Here is a 15,892-nt window from a genome sequence, read left to right as displayed (position 1 = left end):
CAGCTTGAGGTCCTGAGATATAAAGATCAGGGCTGATTCCGGATCAAATGAGAATATTTTAACTAAACAACACTCCACAAAAATGCTGCACTTTATTACATTTTGCTGAGGTCAGTTCAGGACTTCAGTCTGTCAAACTAGACAAGGAGTGAAAATACCATTTAATTCTGAATCATCGTCTTGATCTGTAGGTCATTTTATTAAATAGTACCCAAACTTAAATTAGCAGGACTTGATTCATATTCATAAATAGTTTTAAAAAATCATGTTTGTCATCCATAATGCAGACTGTTTATTTTGAATTCTGCTCAAGTCTGATTTATCCGACTTCATTTCATCCAGTTTCCGCAGATATTAGACGAGCAAAATAAACCATTTACCCTAACACCAGAAACAATATACAAATCATATGTCACAGAGAAAGCTAACAATCATTTGGATAAAATATGTATTGTATAGACTAATTTTATGAAGAGGCAGGCCACCAGCCCAGTGACAGATTTGGGGTCTTTTTTCTTCTCGCGCAAATCTATCCTTGGCCACGTACTGTCACAGTAATGTTTACGTCTTTCTTCTTACACGATACAACGACCTTTTCTTTCCATTGTGTTGCAAATCACGTGCATGTAAATTTGCCTACACTCAGCAGGAATCCAAACGCGAAAAACACCGAGTTCAGCATTTGCACTTATGGGCACCAGAGGGCAGCATTTGATCATTCAAATAAACGCTTTTAAAAACCACAGGAAAGCGTCTTTACTTTTCGCTTCACAATTGCACTACGACATAAAACGCATTTAGGTTATTATAAATTATAATGAACTGATATTTTAACAGTAGGCTTAACAGAGTGTGTATTTAAACACCAGGTGTAAAAAAATGACATTTCTGTCTTCTTAAATAAAATGATTGTTATTATAGCTATTACAAAACAACAAATATATCAGAATATAAAACAAGAACTGCACCTCTAGTTATCTGTTAAAATACGATTACCTCTCGTATTGCTCATAATAAGACCAGGATGTTCTTTGCAGCTGCCAAAAAAAGTGGATTAATACAATTCACTTAAATATGATTAAGTATTACACTTAAATTGCTTAATATTATAGTCAATGTTCCAAATTAGCTGGTTAAAAGTGAGTCAGATTAGGAGGATTTCAAACTAACACCCTCTCCCAAACAATTCCGAGTTGCATGTAAACTTTGTCTTCTGCGGGCCAGTTCTGGATTCGTCTGGGAAGGTGTGAATCTCACCATCTGAAACTGGACGGGATTTGAAGTGGCGCCTCTGTGAAATTACCAACAATTAGGATAATTGCTGTCAATCCGGTAATTTCTGTAGGTCTCTGAATGTGTCCCCTGAAGCGGAATCGCTTCTCTTTACCCTTTGACACCGAATCGATGGCCGTCTATCAGATGTGAGCGTCTCCCAGTCTGACTCTCTCATCATCAAACGCTTCCCTATCTCCTGTGACTGCCTTCAGCTGTAATAAACTACGTTTACGTCATAAACTCGTGTTAGGAGAAGGAAATACACGTATTATTGTTTATTCGTGTATATAGAAAAGAACACGTAAACGGAAAAAAGTAATATTAGTATTGACATATAGAGCTAAAAAATGTAAAATCCCATTAGGATCTTAAGACACCCCATGTCACGAGCGCGTCTAGTTTATTTCCAAGGTGTAAATATTTGGGTTAAAATAAAACCGTGGGATGCGTAAATGTATCAGCAGCTCCCGTTTTTCAGGATTTTCTTCTTCTATAAAATAGTGTGCCGTATGTTTTAAAGCTTTTGTTTGTTTGTTTGTTTATGGTTCAAGGTTATCCAGAATACCTTGAATTGTCTAGCACATGCCCTGACCGAGTGCGCAACACATTAGGGCGGGTAGGGCAGTTGAGATATCGATCGTAGTGCTCTGTGTGTTTTGCATGGGATTGTCTTGGGGGTAATTGAGTGTCACTGTCTGTCTGTGTCGTCTCGCTGGCGCCATATGTGCCTCTTTGGATTGCTAATTTCTCTAACCGACCCGCCTACATCCACTCTCAAGCGCGGGCCTCCGGTTACCACCTTCAGCAGTCCGGAGAAACACTGTCAGAATGGCCGACTAAAGAATCAAACATCAAGTGCGTTTCACTACAAATAAGCCGCATAAAATATATAATTACAACATTGTGCCAGTGGCCTTTAAATATTTGATTATTTTAATAATATTAATTAACAATATGTCTCACCAATACCAATGAAGTCATTTTTATCATCACTGTGTTATTATGATTCTCTTCAATGTGTTTGATGCTTTTCTACCTGCGTAATCGTGTGAATCTGTCTCAGCATCTGTAGGCGGAATGATAAATTATGTGACCGCTGCGTGAACCAATGCAGGACCGTGTATGCAAACGACCACCGAGGCTGTCCAATAAACCTCCAGAGGGGCGCGGCTACATCGAGCCCCAAGCCCGATCCGGTGATATTTCTTCGGCCACAAGCGATCCGCTGCTCCGCGAACAGTTTCCGAAATCCGGACAGTTTTCACAAATCGTTTGTTTCCGTAGGTATTCGAGCTTTTACGCACGGTGGATAGGTTCGCTTACGCGCAAGGAATGTTTTCCTGTAGTTTGTGTCTCTTCGGATCTTAGCACTTCGGCGTTTGTTTCTGATGTCCGCGGAACGAGACGCGCTCCTCCTGTGCCAGTTCGTGTTTGGATACAGCGCAGATCACAGGTCCACGGGAATGCTGTGATCAATGTAGGACACATGTAACCGAGTCCGCAAATCATTCGGAGGGTCTTGCCAAAGGGTATCGAGACGAGGAAAAGCAGCTGTAAATGGATCGTCATTCCAGCCTTGTTTCTCTCTGGTTTCAGTTGGAGCTCTGTGCGATGGCCGTTCTTCTCACGAAAGGTAACACGAGTTTTATACAGTTGTTTCTAGCAGAGACAAAGATACATCCAAGCGCGTTATTTCGTTTGATACGAGTCAAGTTTTGATTGAGAAAAACGAGTGTTTTAACTTAGCAGGTACACAACATTGCGTGCTTTTTTTGGGAAGGGGGTCAGTTTTACATCATACGTTTTATTTAATTCTAGCCTTTATCTAAAGGTCGAGAAAGAATTGGCTCTGTATTAAAATGTCAACGTTGATTAAATAACAAGATATACATTCCATTTTACATATATGTATGCATCACTAGGCTCAAGTTAAAATATAATATATAAATAAATAAAAATATTAATATTAAGAATTGCGAGTTTCCCCTTGTCAATATTTCAAACGAGATGACATGTAACTTCAGCCCCGGACAGTGTATACAACACAGCTTACAACAACACAAGGCCGTGTTTGTTTGTGTTCTTATGGTGTGTTTGTGTTCGGTTTCAAGTAACAAAGAAGTAGTTTGACGTGGGGGAAAAGTAAAAATGTCAAGTGACTGACAGCTTATTGAAATGTGTTGACGCGGATTAGATTCGTACGTGTTACCCTTTATATCAAAACGATCCACACAGAAGCTGCTGAAAATGTACAGTTATTGGTCTATTGCTCTTTGAGGTGAAACCTAAAAAGTTATCCTGCGACTTGGCCGGTTTTGACCACAAGTAAGCTTGCGTGCTTACTGAAAATGAGTCCTGCTCTCACCCCCTTTACGAGTTTCCATTTGGGTTGAAAGAAATTGACTTTGGCAAACAAACCACTAATTATAAACTACACGGTTCCTGTTTTATAGGACAGACTAAAAGGATCCTTTGCACGAGAAGTCATGACATAGTTACAGTGTTTAACAGAAATTGCAACATATTAGCGTCCCGACACAAACACTCAGTCACAGCCCCATTTTTGTCTTTTGTTGCCATTCTAAAGTGGATTCGTTTTTTCCGCCAATATCCCTCTTTCCGACACGAAACATGTCTTCCTTGTAATAAAAAGTGTATCGGTCTCATTTTAATTTCTTTCGGTGTGCTGTTTAAAAGACTGCACTGTTTAACACTCATAAAATGCTCAATTTCTATTTCAATGGGTGTGACGGGACGTTCGTAAACGTGAGGGATCTCAAACTAACGTATTTTTGTGCTGTCTTCTTTTGTGTTGTGTTTCCTGAAAGAAAACTAGTTTTATTATAGGCTATAATAAATGGGAAATAAAGTCAAATCTATTGTCTTTATTTTCTTAATGTGACTTTAACTGTTTCTTTTCTGTTTTGCAGGAGAGATAAGGTGTTACTGCGATGCCCCGCACTGCGTTGCCACTGGATACATGTGTAAATCGGAGCTGAACGCGTGTTTCACAAAGGTCCTGGACCCGCTTAACACGAACTCGCCTCTGACGCATGGCTGTTTAGATCCGCTTGTAAACTCGGAGGACGTGTGCGCCAGCAAAAACAAGGACGGAAGTTCCTCTCCAGTAGACTGTTGTCATGACGACATGTGCAACTATAGAGGACTGCATGACCTCGCGCATCCTCGAGGTGATTCCACAGGTAAGATGCGCAATGTAACACGTGACAGTAAAATAAAAGAGTGCTTCTTAACCAGGCATGCAATGCGTAGTGATGCACAGAATCTGTCATACTGTAGCTGTGTTTTATGGCGAATAAGGCACAGCTATTGACCAATCAGAATCAAGGACTGGCACTTTTATAATGTGATAGATGCTGCTGTATCAGACACACATTGACTTGTTTTACTGTTCTCATGGCTCCAAACTGCGGGGTTTTGTTTAATACCAGTGTATTACGGGTAGCTGGCAGTTTACCTTTTAGCACTTGGATTCAGATCACATACTTTTTTTTATTGCATGTGGATCTTGAAATGTTCCCACTGTGATAGGATGCTGTGAGAAGCAAATTCCTTGACAGACTCCTTAAAGGGCATAAAAACATAATCGTCTGTAGTGAAAAACGTGAAGGTGCTACTGAAAAAGAGTAAAAAACTAAAAAATAAAACACCTGTGTATTAAATGTTATGCAAATTGTCCGTTTCCTGTGCAAAGGTTTCTAAATCTCACACTGTTCCCCTTTTCTCTACCTCTCCTAGACCGATACCACAGCTCCAATCAAAACCTGATCACAAGGGTGCAGGAGTTAGCCTCAGCTAAAGAAGTGTGGTTCCGGGCTGCGGTGATAGCCGTGCCCATCGCAGGCGGCCTTATCCTGGTTCTGCTGATTATGTTGGCGCTGCGAATGCTTCGTAGTGAGAACAAGCGTCTCCAGGCCCAGCGCCAACAGATGCTGTCTCGTCTCCATTACAGTTTCCATGGACACCACCATGCCAAAAAAGGCCATGTGGCCAAGTTGGACTTGGAGTGCATGGTGCCCGTAACAGGACATGAGAACTGCTGCGTAGGCTGCGATAAATTGCGGCAGACTGACTTGTGTACTGGAGGAGGAACGGGAGGCGAGCGGCTTCTTTCTTTGGTTCACTGGGGGATGTACACGGGGCATGGCAAGCTGGAGTTTGTATGACTACTTGGAACTCCCTCTGTGGGACACATACTCACCTGCTCATAGTTGGTGAGGCCTGAGTAGCTGTGTAGTGTTTTGCTGATGTAATTTTATTATTTTCTCTCTCCGTGTGTTATTTTATTGTCTCCTGATGCGGAGAGTGAAGACATTTCAAGGACACAAATCTTTGTGTTTCTCAAAAGAGCACTTTACTTGAATTAGAGTGGCTGTGGGGCTCAGGTGAAACGGAAAGGGTGGTGCAATGGACGTAACCCAGCCCCTTTCCCACCGAAGCCACATCCTGTGGATCCTGGACTGACACTGAAGACTGAAGGATTCTTAAAGGCAGTCTTATTTTGCACATTTGTATAAAACCGGCTAGATGTCGATGGGTAAATGGGGGTAGGGTATGGATGTGACTGGTGAGTTGCGTTCATAGTGACTTTTTTGAGGAATTTTACACTGACACCAGGGTACAACTATGTTTGTTTTAGTCAAATTGTATGAATAAAAAAATCCAATGTTGACTCTAACAAATCACATGCCTCTACTTTTGATTTCATTCATTTAAGGGATTGATGTAATTGTGTTTTTTTAGCTCTGTTTGAGTATGTGTGTTTGAGTGATGAAGTTTGTTCAGTAGCAGGGATATTGACAGGGGGGCCTTGTTCTAAAGTAGTGCCCTACATCTGACTGCGTCATCTTTGAATCCCTTCCAGAAGGGACACATTACATGTCTCTGGCTCTCTCGCCTCTCTCTTGGGACTAATACTGGAGGTAGAGCGAGTATTTATTTAGTAAGTGAGGGAATGTCAGTAAGCTGTGAGTTCAGAGTCCTTTCGCCTGCACTCAAAGAACACAGTAATTCCCTTGTATGTACTCTGGCTTGAGTTTACAATCCACAAATCACAGGCAGATTTGAGAACTGTGAAACTTTTTTGACCTGCTTTGAAAATAAGCTAGCAGCTTTACACGCTAACTGTTTCTATGACTGGGGCGATACCAGCAGCAATTGCTCACATTCCAGTATATCATTTTGTTCATTGCAGTAGCCGTGTGCAGCCTGGGTTCCGTGTAACAGCTGTTCCTGGTTTTTCGTTTTGGGTGGATTGCTGGTGAAAGTGACACTTTGAGATGGATAGTAAGAAAAGGGCTTCGAATCATTAAATACTTTAGTGAAGGACAAAAAAGCATCAAGTTTTTGTGTTTTAGTGGCTCACAGCATTTGTGTGCGAGCTTAATAATGAATTTCTTTATTGCTTGTTGTGGAATGCTGAGACTAGTTACATTTAGTCATTTAGCAGAAGCTTTTATCCAAAGCGACTTACAAAGAGTTACATAGTTACAAAGAGTTACATAGTTACAAACCTGCAACTTTTAGTAATGAGCTACTTTTTTTCAAACAAGTAGTGGTATGTGTTACATTGTGGGTTTTTGAAAGATTGTATTCTACTGACAATTTTACATCTGGGCAATAACCGTCTCTTACTTATAACTTTTTGGTTATTAGAAGCCATGAATTCTGATACATTTTGACATTTTAGTTCATTCAGTCTTTTTATGTAACTGAACAGTATACAGATTCCTTGCACATAAGTGCAGGTATAAAGTTTAATGTTTTATTTGATTTATTTCTGTGCAAGATAGATACTTATTTTAATGTATATATCGGCATATAAATAGTTGGTTTTGGAACTTTTGTGTGTCTTAAAGGAACAGTTCACCGTCTAGTACCAAATCTGAATAAATTTCATTGTTCTGAGACAGGGAAAGACATTTGAAAAAATACTTGTAACCAAACTGTTCTTGGCCACCATTGACTACCATAGTAGGAACAAAAATATTTGTGAATGTCATTGATCTGTCGACCACACAAAAGAAGATATTTTGAAGAATGTAAGAAATCAAACGATTCTGGGGCACTTTTAACTATGGTAGTCAATGTTGGCCAAGAAGTTTGGTTATGCACATGTAAATTATGAAAGATTAAATTTTTTGGGTGAACTATCGCTTTAATACTGTCTCTACGTAAAACGTAGTATATAGCCTAGCCACTTTAACAACGTATCTTCCAAATACTTATTTTTACATTGAAATATATTGGAAATTGGCTCTGCAATGATCTCTTAAACACAAGAAAAAGCAATACTTCAAACTTTGTAATTTATTCACACGTTTCCATTACAGCATGTTGTACGTTTCAGCTTTCTCTGACACCTGGCTTCTTTCTTTCTCTCTTTAATCTTCAGCTGACCTTGCTGTATGTCAGGAACCCAAACAGATGCCATTAGCTGGCCGACCACTTAACATGCGCTAGCATTAGTGTGTTTAGCCTCCCCCTGGACTATTAGTGTTGGGTTAATGATAACAAAAGCCCGGGAGTTTGTACAAGCTAATGATCTCATTGTGTTCTCAGCTTCACTTCCAAGACTTCCGAGACGTTTTACTTAAATCTGTGGCCGAAAAATACTTCCTGTTTTATTCAAATATTAATTATTTTGTCATTGTCTTGATACTTTTAAAAATGTATTTCTTTGTATCTTTTTTCATGGTCAAAAGCTTGAGCTACTATGAAGTATTGTTGCTAGCAGCCCAATCTGAGACGATATTTATATGAACAGTCTATCAAAACGATGTATGTTGTAAAAAGTCACAATCATGTGAGATATGCTGTTCAAAGCAGCATGAGGTGTGTTTGCCTCATTCATTGTAGTCAGCTCGGCCATTGTATTGACATGCAAATTTAACAAGGGCACCGGCTGAGCCTTCTTTACAAGGTAAATTTGTTATGAATTGACTTCAAACTGCTTTGCTTTTCTATTCAACAGTGCTGTTTTATTGAGCTAGTACCACCCCCCCCCCCCATAGCCTCTGGACAAAGTTTCTTTTGATAGTGTTTTAATTTAATAGCCTACCTAAACCTTTTGTGTCCTGAGAGCTGATAATCTGTACGCAGCACATCAGGCGTGTCATCGTAAAACAGATACAAATACATATTTCCGTTGAAGCGTATTGGCTTTTAACATGCAAAAACACGTTGCATGAAGTCAAAAAATGTACAGCATGTCAATATTTATTTCTCAATTACTTCAGTAAATCAATGATAAAAAACAGCACAACCGGGAAAATGACATGTTATTTACATCAAAATGAAAATGTCCTGACTCACATTTTGTAGCCATAAAAAAAAGAAAATCTAGCCCAAGCATTTCCTGTCTAATAAGGATAATCATAACATCTTTCGTCTTAACCTCGCTTGATTATTTATTAATATTCCAATGAAATAAACCACCACACTCCCAACAAACAAACACATCTCATTCCGCAAAGCTTATTTACCTAAGCAGAATTTGGAAGAAATTTGATGGCATGAAAACTCATGTGCGGTCCTCTGAAAAGAGTCCATGTAATGGACACAGAACCGAATTTAAGTAACCCAAACAGCCAAGATCAGATATCCGCTTTGAAAGAAGCAAAACACAATTTGGAATCATGTCCTTATCTACCTCTCATGTCTAAACATTTATGCAAAGCCAAAATAACATTTATATAAAAATAGGCTCCATCCATCCATCCATCCATCCATCCATCTATCTATCGTCTGTTATGTATCAAGGCTGTTGAGAGAATCCATCATTCAGTGAGGTATGATGTATGTCTCCATAAAAAGCCCATCCAAAGATGGTTGAACAATTTCGGGCTCTTGAAGACAGCCTTTTAAAACTGACCCCACTCAACTCCTCTGGACTAATGGACTTAGGTTTATCTCAACTGCCAAACAAGGCCCGGTCTGAGGTGTGCTTTTAGATGATTGTGAGCGGACAGTTTAAGTTTTTGATGTAGATCAATATGTTTATTTAGTGTTACCACAATTTTTTTTATTGCAAAGCTTTCATGTGAATATGTTGGGACAATACGTTTGCAAAGTGAAAAAAATTCACTTATCATGGCAAAAAAGATTGAAAACTCTGTTTATTGTCCTCTAATGACATTTATGTGGGAGGGCGGAAGGAAAATGGCTAACATCAAAACAAAGGTGAGAATAGAAGAAGAGGGAAGAAATGATAAAGGTTGCGTGCATGCTTGAGACTAATAATGGATTTCACAGACACAGAATTGGCTCCCAGCCCGAGAAGCCTCTTATCTTTTTTCTTCTCTCCTTTTTAAACTGTGACACACACCCTGATTTGGCAGCCGTAGCCTGAGGCCTCCTGCAGAGATATAATGTGTGTGTATTGTGAGCGCAGAGCCCTGGATTACAGAATTGAAAGAGGAGTAGTCTGTGTCTCTCTTCTGCTGTCTTCTGCTAATGTTGTCACTGAAAAGTGTCAGTATTGATGTAACACACCGCTCTTGGTCTTTATCACTTTGAAGATGTTTTCTTTTGAATACATTTTAACAAAACGCAACCAAGAGATTACCAAGAGATTAACATAAATTTTGACAGAGACAACCGGTGCGCTTGTGACTGTTTCATATATTTGTAATATTCAAATCTGCAATTTAACTTTAAGAAAAATGAATTGGTTGAAAAGAAACAAAAATCAAGAACTGTTAATACTTTACCCTAATATAGTGTCACAGGGGGATGATTATGTCGCAGGGATTATATTTTTGAATGCAAAACTCGGAAGCGACATAGCATTTTAACACTTCCAGTTCTATCGTTCCAATGTCAATGGTTTTTTTTTGAATGGGTTTTTAGTTAAGTACCTAAAATATTAAGGTCTGTGGTTAACCAAAGCTCTAATAATTTTCTAAAATAAAACACACCAATAATAACCCCCAGTCGTGATATTTTAAAGTGTCTTAACAACTGCGGTTGTTAACAAGTTGCTAAAAATGACAACAGACATTGTTGGGGACGTTGTACATCATCACTCATAGAAATGTCACAAATAATGCAACATGGACACAAATCTCAAAACACGTCGATAGAGATTCATTTATGGAGAAATTGCTTATCAGAATGTGTTTATAAAAAAGCTTTGAAAAAGTTGTTGTAGCCTTAGTGGTGGTGACGTTGATGTCAATCGATTGTGGTGTAATCTGTTTGTTGCCTCATGTTAGCTTTTTTCTTCTAGCGGTAGTATTTCAGTTTCAAATATATATTTATTAATAAATATTGAGTCAATTTACAAAGATTATCTTGACGGACAAAATCTTCCAAGCGCCTATCGGAAAAATCCAGATCCTTTTTGTTGAGAGAACAAGAGCGATGTTAACTTCCAGGTTGGCCTAGAAACATACGTAATGCCTGCACAGTCAGACAACGATACATTCATAACGATGTTTTATAATCTCATCATTTGCTTTATGATTTTGTGGTAAATCTTCTATGCCATTTAATGCAAAGATATGAATGTAAAGTCACCTGCAGTTTTAAACGGAGATGGCGATATAGAGACAAAAAGATTACGGGATGCAGCTTTAATTTCTACTGCTAAATAGCGTGACCCCGTTTGTTAACTACCTGAAAACAGTTTATCATAAACATGAAACAACAGTAAGCTCAAACGGATCAATGGAAACACGTGTAACCAATCCAAACATGCAGATAAATCATACACTATGTTATTAATAGTATAGCCTGCCAAAGAGAACTTCACTGACAGCATTACTCAGTACGTGTGGAATGGCAGGGCAAATGTAATAGTTTTACCTGAAGAGAGCTTCAATCAACAGTTGAGTATCTGCAATTTATTCTGTGCCAGCTCTTGGTTTTGATCAAGATGAAAGCCTGTGGACCTTGGACATGACCTTTCATATGTGGCTTATCGAAACATTCAGCTAGAACTGTACATTATAGGTTGTAAACGCAATTATCTCTTAGTCAAGCTGGTGATAACTGAAGAATGCCAAGTGCCACACCTGGAGCCCCACCTTCTCAGCAATTATTTAAAGGGTGTGGTTACTGAGTGCCCTATGACAATGAGTCTGCTGGCGATAGCTAAACTTCTAAGAGTAATGTTTGCATAAGTATTATGTCTGTTGAGAATGACTTCAAATCTCTGAGTGTTTTTTTATTTGGTTTGGTCAGGCTCGTCTTTGAAAGCAAACATCGCTGCCTCTGCCAGGTGCTTCAGTATTCAAATGTAGAAAACGGGGGCTCAACTTCAAAAGCAGCACAGAATGCTGTTAACTAAATGAATGAGACACAAATGACCTTGGAATGGCTTGGGGCATCGCAGTTACTTGATCGTCTTAAAAGATTATCATAAACGTAGTTTGTTGTATTTGTTAAATGTATCAAAAGAACAATCCGATGTTTGAATTTTTTTGTAATTGAAATGTTGCACACAGTAGAGGAATCCTGAGGCTGTAAATCTGGGTCGTGTCATAAAACTGACAGACGTTATTAATTTATCTGTTTGTTTATTTTGGAGAACGACAGCATCACCACGTGTTGAGCGTCATCTGCTCGAGGGAAGTGAATTATGACGGTCGCTCGACTCTGATCCAACACACAAGGGTTAAATGCTTGGTAATTGTTCTCATGAGGAGTTTATGGCAGATATCTGGCTAATGTTAAACGACAGGGATGTTTGAAAGCAGAGTCAGGCTAAAGAGCACTGCAGCAGATGCCCTTGCAGAGAATAAATACGTGAACTTAACGTTTTAGCACAGACACAACATACATTTAATTCGTTTTTATTAGCTAAAGCAAAGGTGATATGCAGTACGTTGTTATAAAAGGATGTAGAAAGGATCACGGGTTTGCCTGACAGGGAGAGGGACAGAAATTTGTAGGGTTTGAAAATAAAAAAGGAAGTGACATGGGAAGAAATAGGAAGGAAAGAGAGAGGTACCAAAGCTGTGGAGCTGTTTACTGCGAGGTCAAGGTCCTAGTGACATGTTTATGAGTTCTCTCAGAGCAACTATTGCTGTTAAACGTATAGGTTCACCCTCGGCCCACCACACACACACAAATGCCAAAGGTGCGGTGTAAGGGCTTTTGAAGAGAGATCGCTTTTCCTCCAGTTTTGACCTGTGAAGCTTTGTTGGGGTGAGTAAAATGAACATTACAAATGTCTGGTGAACATTAAACAGACTTCTCCTGTGTGTGTTTTCACTAGGCTTGTAATATTTATTATTCCCGAAACATTACCCTCACACTAACCCGCTGACAGAATTAGTTTTAACATATAACATTATTTTGTGTGATTTATAAGCCATTTTTACTATAGAGAATGTGAAGCTGAGGTCACGCCCTGTGTTGCATGTTGCAGTGGTGCCGCCATCTTGGAAGGATCATACTCTACTGCTATTATTGTTTTGATGTGCTTTGTTTGATATACGGAGAAATCCAAAGTGAAAGAACTAGTGGCTTTTCTGGAACAACTCTGCGTAATGCTATTTCAGTTTTAAACACAGCAAGACTAATTACGATAATTATATTTCCGTAACAAAACACTGCATTGAACGCACTAGCAGCGATCATCCCAAGATGGCGCAACATTCAACATGGTGTGACATAGCTTTACTTTTTTAAATAAATGTTACTCTATAGTGAGGACCAGTGTCCACAGAATATAGCCCCTCCCCCCACACAGAGGATAGTCAAAGTTGTAAAAACACTCCAAGACGTCTATTATTGTTTCACGAGTAAACGTATCACATAAGGACCGTTTATTATAAAACAGATTACACAGAAAACTGATTTTTATAAGTACATTCTGGCTGTTACTTCACACTACAACTCGTTTTGGGCAACGGAAAATGCTTTTTGAAAACGTGTTCCAAAGTGCACGTGAAAATGATGCCGTCCCCGTCGTCATTATTCTCATACACCAAACTATAAACAAACATATGCCTTCAAATGATATTTAAAAGCGCTTTTTGCTTATAACTTGCTATGCATATAATCACAGAGTAGTGTTTCTTTACAAAGTGACATCGCCATCCACTCGTCTGGCATGCATGCAGCGTTTTTACTCATTTTCACGGATCCGTTTGGTTGTCGTGTTAATATGAAACAATTTTAATATGCTATGAAAACCTTTTCGTTTTCTACTCCATTGTTATCGTGGAAACCTACTGTTAAACGTGGACATCGGTATATTCAAAATGAAACATGATTTGGTCGGTTTGTTAGCCTTTTTACTAAAGTAAACTTTATATTTACCTCATATTCATGAAGACATTTTCAAATATTTAGCCCTCCTATAAACTCACACAAATACATTTGTTTTATGATTGGGACTGTCTATTTACTTATACTGCTTTATACTGAGCTAATGATATTTACTGTCCCCAAAACCTAACCCTAAACATATTACATTTGAATAACCTTTTAATTTAGGTCATTTTAAACAAGGACCGTTGTCTGCTTTCACAAACGAAGTTTTTAGTTATTGTTATTTCTTTGTGGGGACAATGTGGGCAAAATTTGACCCCCACACAAAGTTGAAGTCAGTATGAAATTATTTTCACAATCTCTCTCTCCTTTATTCTCATACACTGTTTGAGTACAGCACAGTATCTGAGCTCATGCTCTTAGAAACGCAGAGGTTGATGGGAAATCACCCTGTGTCAGAGGTGAGACCACACGATACATACGTTTATTCTGAGAGGTTTGTTAAAATGTTAAGAGGGTCTGTTTCTAAAAGGTGGATTTTTCATACGTTGCAGATGAATTGAATAAATAATGAATTACAAAAATATCACAAACCATTTTGTATTTACTCATGTAAGCCTAAATGTATTCAAAACTAGTAACAAATTTGGTCTTTGTTATTAATATTTTTATAGAAACTTGCATGTGCTTTATACCAAAGCTTGGTACACTGTCATGCTGCAACCAAAAGAATGCCACTCAAGAAAAAAAAACATCTCCATTTTATTTCTGACAATTTTATTAGTTTTTACATCAGCAATGGTAAGGCAAACCAAATAAAGCACTTTTAGATAAATGCCATTTAGATAAATGCCAAACAACATTGTGTGCCAAACAATATCGACTTTTAACTTCTAAAGCCCTTCTATTCAATCATTCACTCATATGACACATGACATTATAATTTAATGTCATTGAATTGTCTAAAATTGAAGGATTGTAATTCTCGCACTATCATGGATTATTACTCAAACTATGAGAAGCTCTGCTAGTCCATCACAAAAACTAAAGTACTCAGCAGGAGAGTGACTTTTATGAATTGGGGTAAGATCCATCAAGCCTTTACTGGTAGTCAATGTTCAGTAGTGAGGGGTGGTAGTTTCCCCCTGCTAATGGAAAAACAGGCACTGATGAGGTGAAATGAAGGAAAAGTATCAAACCTTTCTTAAAATAACCGCAACCTCTCAAGAAGCAGACAGACCACACACACTGCCAGTGTTTTATAGGCGGAACCTAATTTATTCTAACTTACTGTACATTTTCTGTGAATCCTCGTGTGGGACAAAAAAAGAGCTTTTGCACTTTTCTGTGTTCTTACACTATTACAGGTCCTTCTGAGAACGCTCCCCACCTCTCAACAAGCAACCGAATCTAAAAACGTTCTGGTTTATGAGATACATTTGGTGTTATGGGTTTAATCTTAATTTAAAGAGACCTCAAGGAGCCAGTCTCTAAAACCCAGGTCTGCTGGTAAGTACGAGAACGAGGAAAACAAGATTGGCTTGAAAACGCTAGATCATATAATATGTCTAAAATGCAAAAGATTGTAAGTGATTGTGCTGAAAATCTGAGAAACCAAAAACAAAGTAGTCTCAATTCAATATTTTATTCATAGTGAATTCAAGATTTGTATATGATGTTAATAATAAATGTTTGACATCGTATCTGAAAGTGTTAAACTATGTTGAGTGACGGCCAAACATGTTGTTCTTCTTTATGAAATAAAAGAAGCAAGGCATTTCCTATAATGTGATAGTTCACTTTAAATTGAAGATATTTTGGAGAACTACTGCTACTCGTTGACCTCTATTATGGACACAAAACCAATGGAAGTCAATGGGTGCTAACAGTTTTCTATTACCAAAATTCTTCAAAATATCTTCTTTTGTGTACTGCAGAAGAACGAAAATAACAGACATTTGAAATGACAAAAGGTAAGTAATGACAAATGTTTATTTTTTGGTGAACTATCGCTTAAAGGGAATCTTCCATGGTTATGTTCTTACACTGATATGGCAACTTGCCCAGTTGTGTAATGACCAAATATGTCATGCTATCGCTACATTGCTATGTAAACATGGCATAAAATTGTGATGAAATCATTGTCTGATACCATTTCACTGGTAATCTTTTACCCATTGCTACCTAGTAACCTCTCTGACCCCTCGGACAGCGCGAACGTGAGAATATCCCATTCTCTCCCATGTGAACATTTTTCTGAGTTTGTAAATACCACAGGCAGAATGTTAACACACACCTGGGAAGGGGGACAGTTCTCAAAAACTACACGCTCACAATCGCACACCTGCTCAGAGAAGAACAGCTGTTTAATTAC

General features: G+C 38.5%; 1 protein-coding gene across 1 annotated transcript; it reads left to right on the top strand.

Moving 5' to 3' along the window:
- Positions 1–2,387: 2,387 nt before the first annotated feature.
- On the top strand, positions 2,388–5,980 carry bambia (BMP and activin membrane-bound inhibitor homolog a). Its single transcript, XM_079475976.1, has 3 exons — positions 2,388–2,908; positions 4,206–4,478; positions 5,035–5,980. The coding sequence occupies exons 1-3, from the start codon at positions 2,833–2,835 to the stop codon at positions 5,460–5,462; spliced, it is 777 nt and encodes a 258-aa protein (XP_079332102.1). The 5' UTR covers positions 2,388–2,832; the 3' UTR covers positions 5,463–5,980.
- Positions 5,981–15,892: the final 9,912 nt, after the last annotated feature.

The sequence above is a fragment of the Barbatula barbatula genome, assembly GCF_947034865.1.
Source record: "Barbatula barbatula genome assembly, chromosome: 16".
Lineage (NCBI taxonomy): Eukaryota > Metazoa > Chordata > Actinopteri > Cypriniformes > Nemacheilidae > Barbatula > Barbatula barbatula.
Note: the sequence above shows the minus strand (reverse complement) of the source record. Positions and strands in the feature narration are given on the sequence as shown.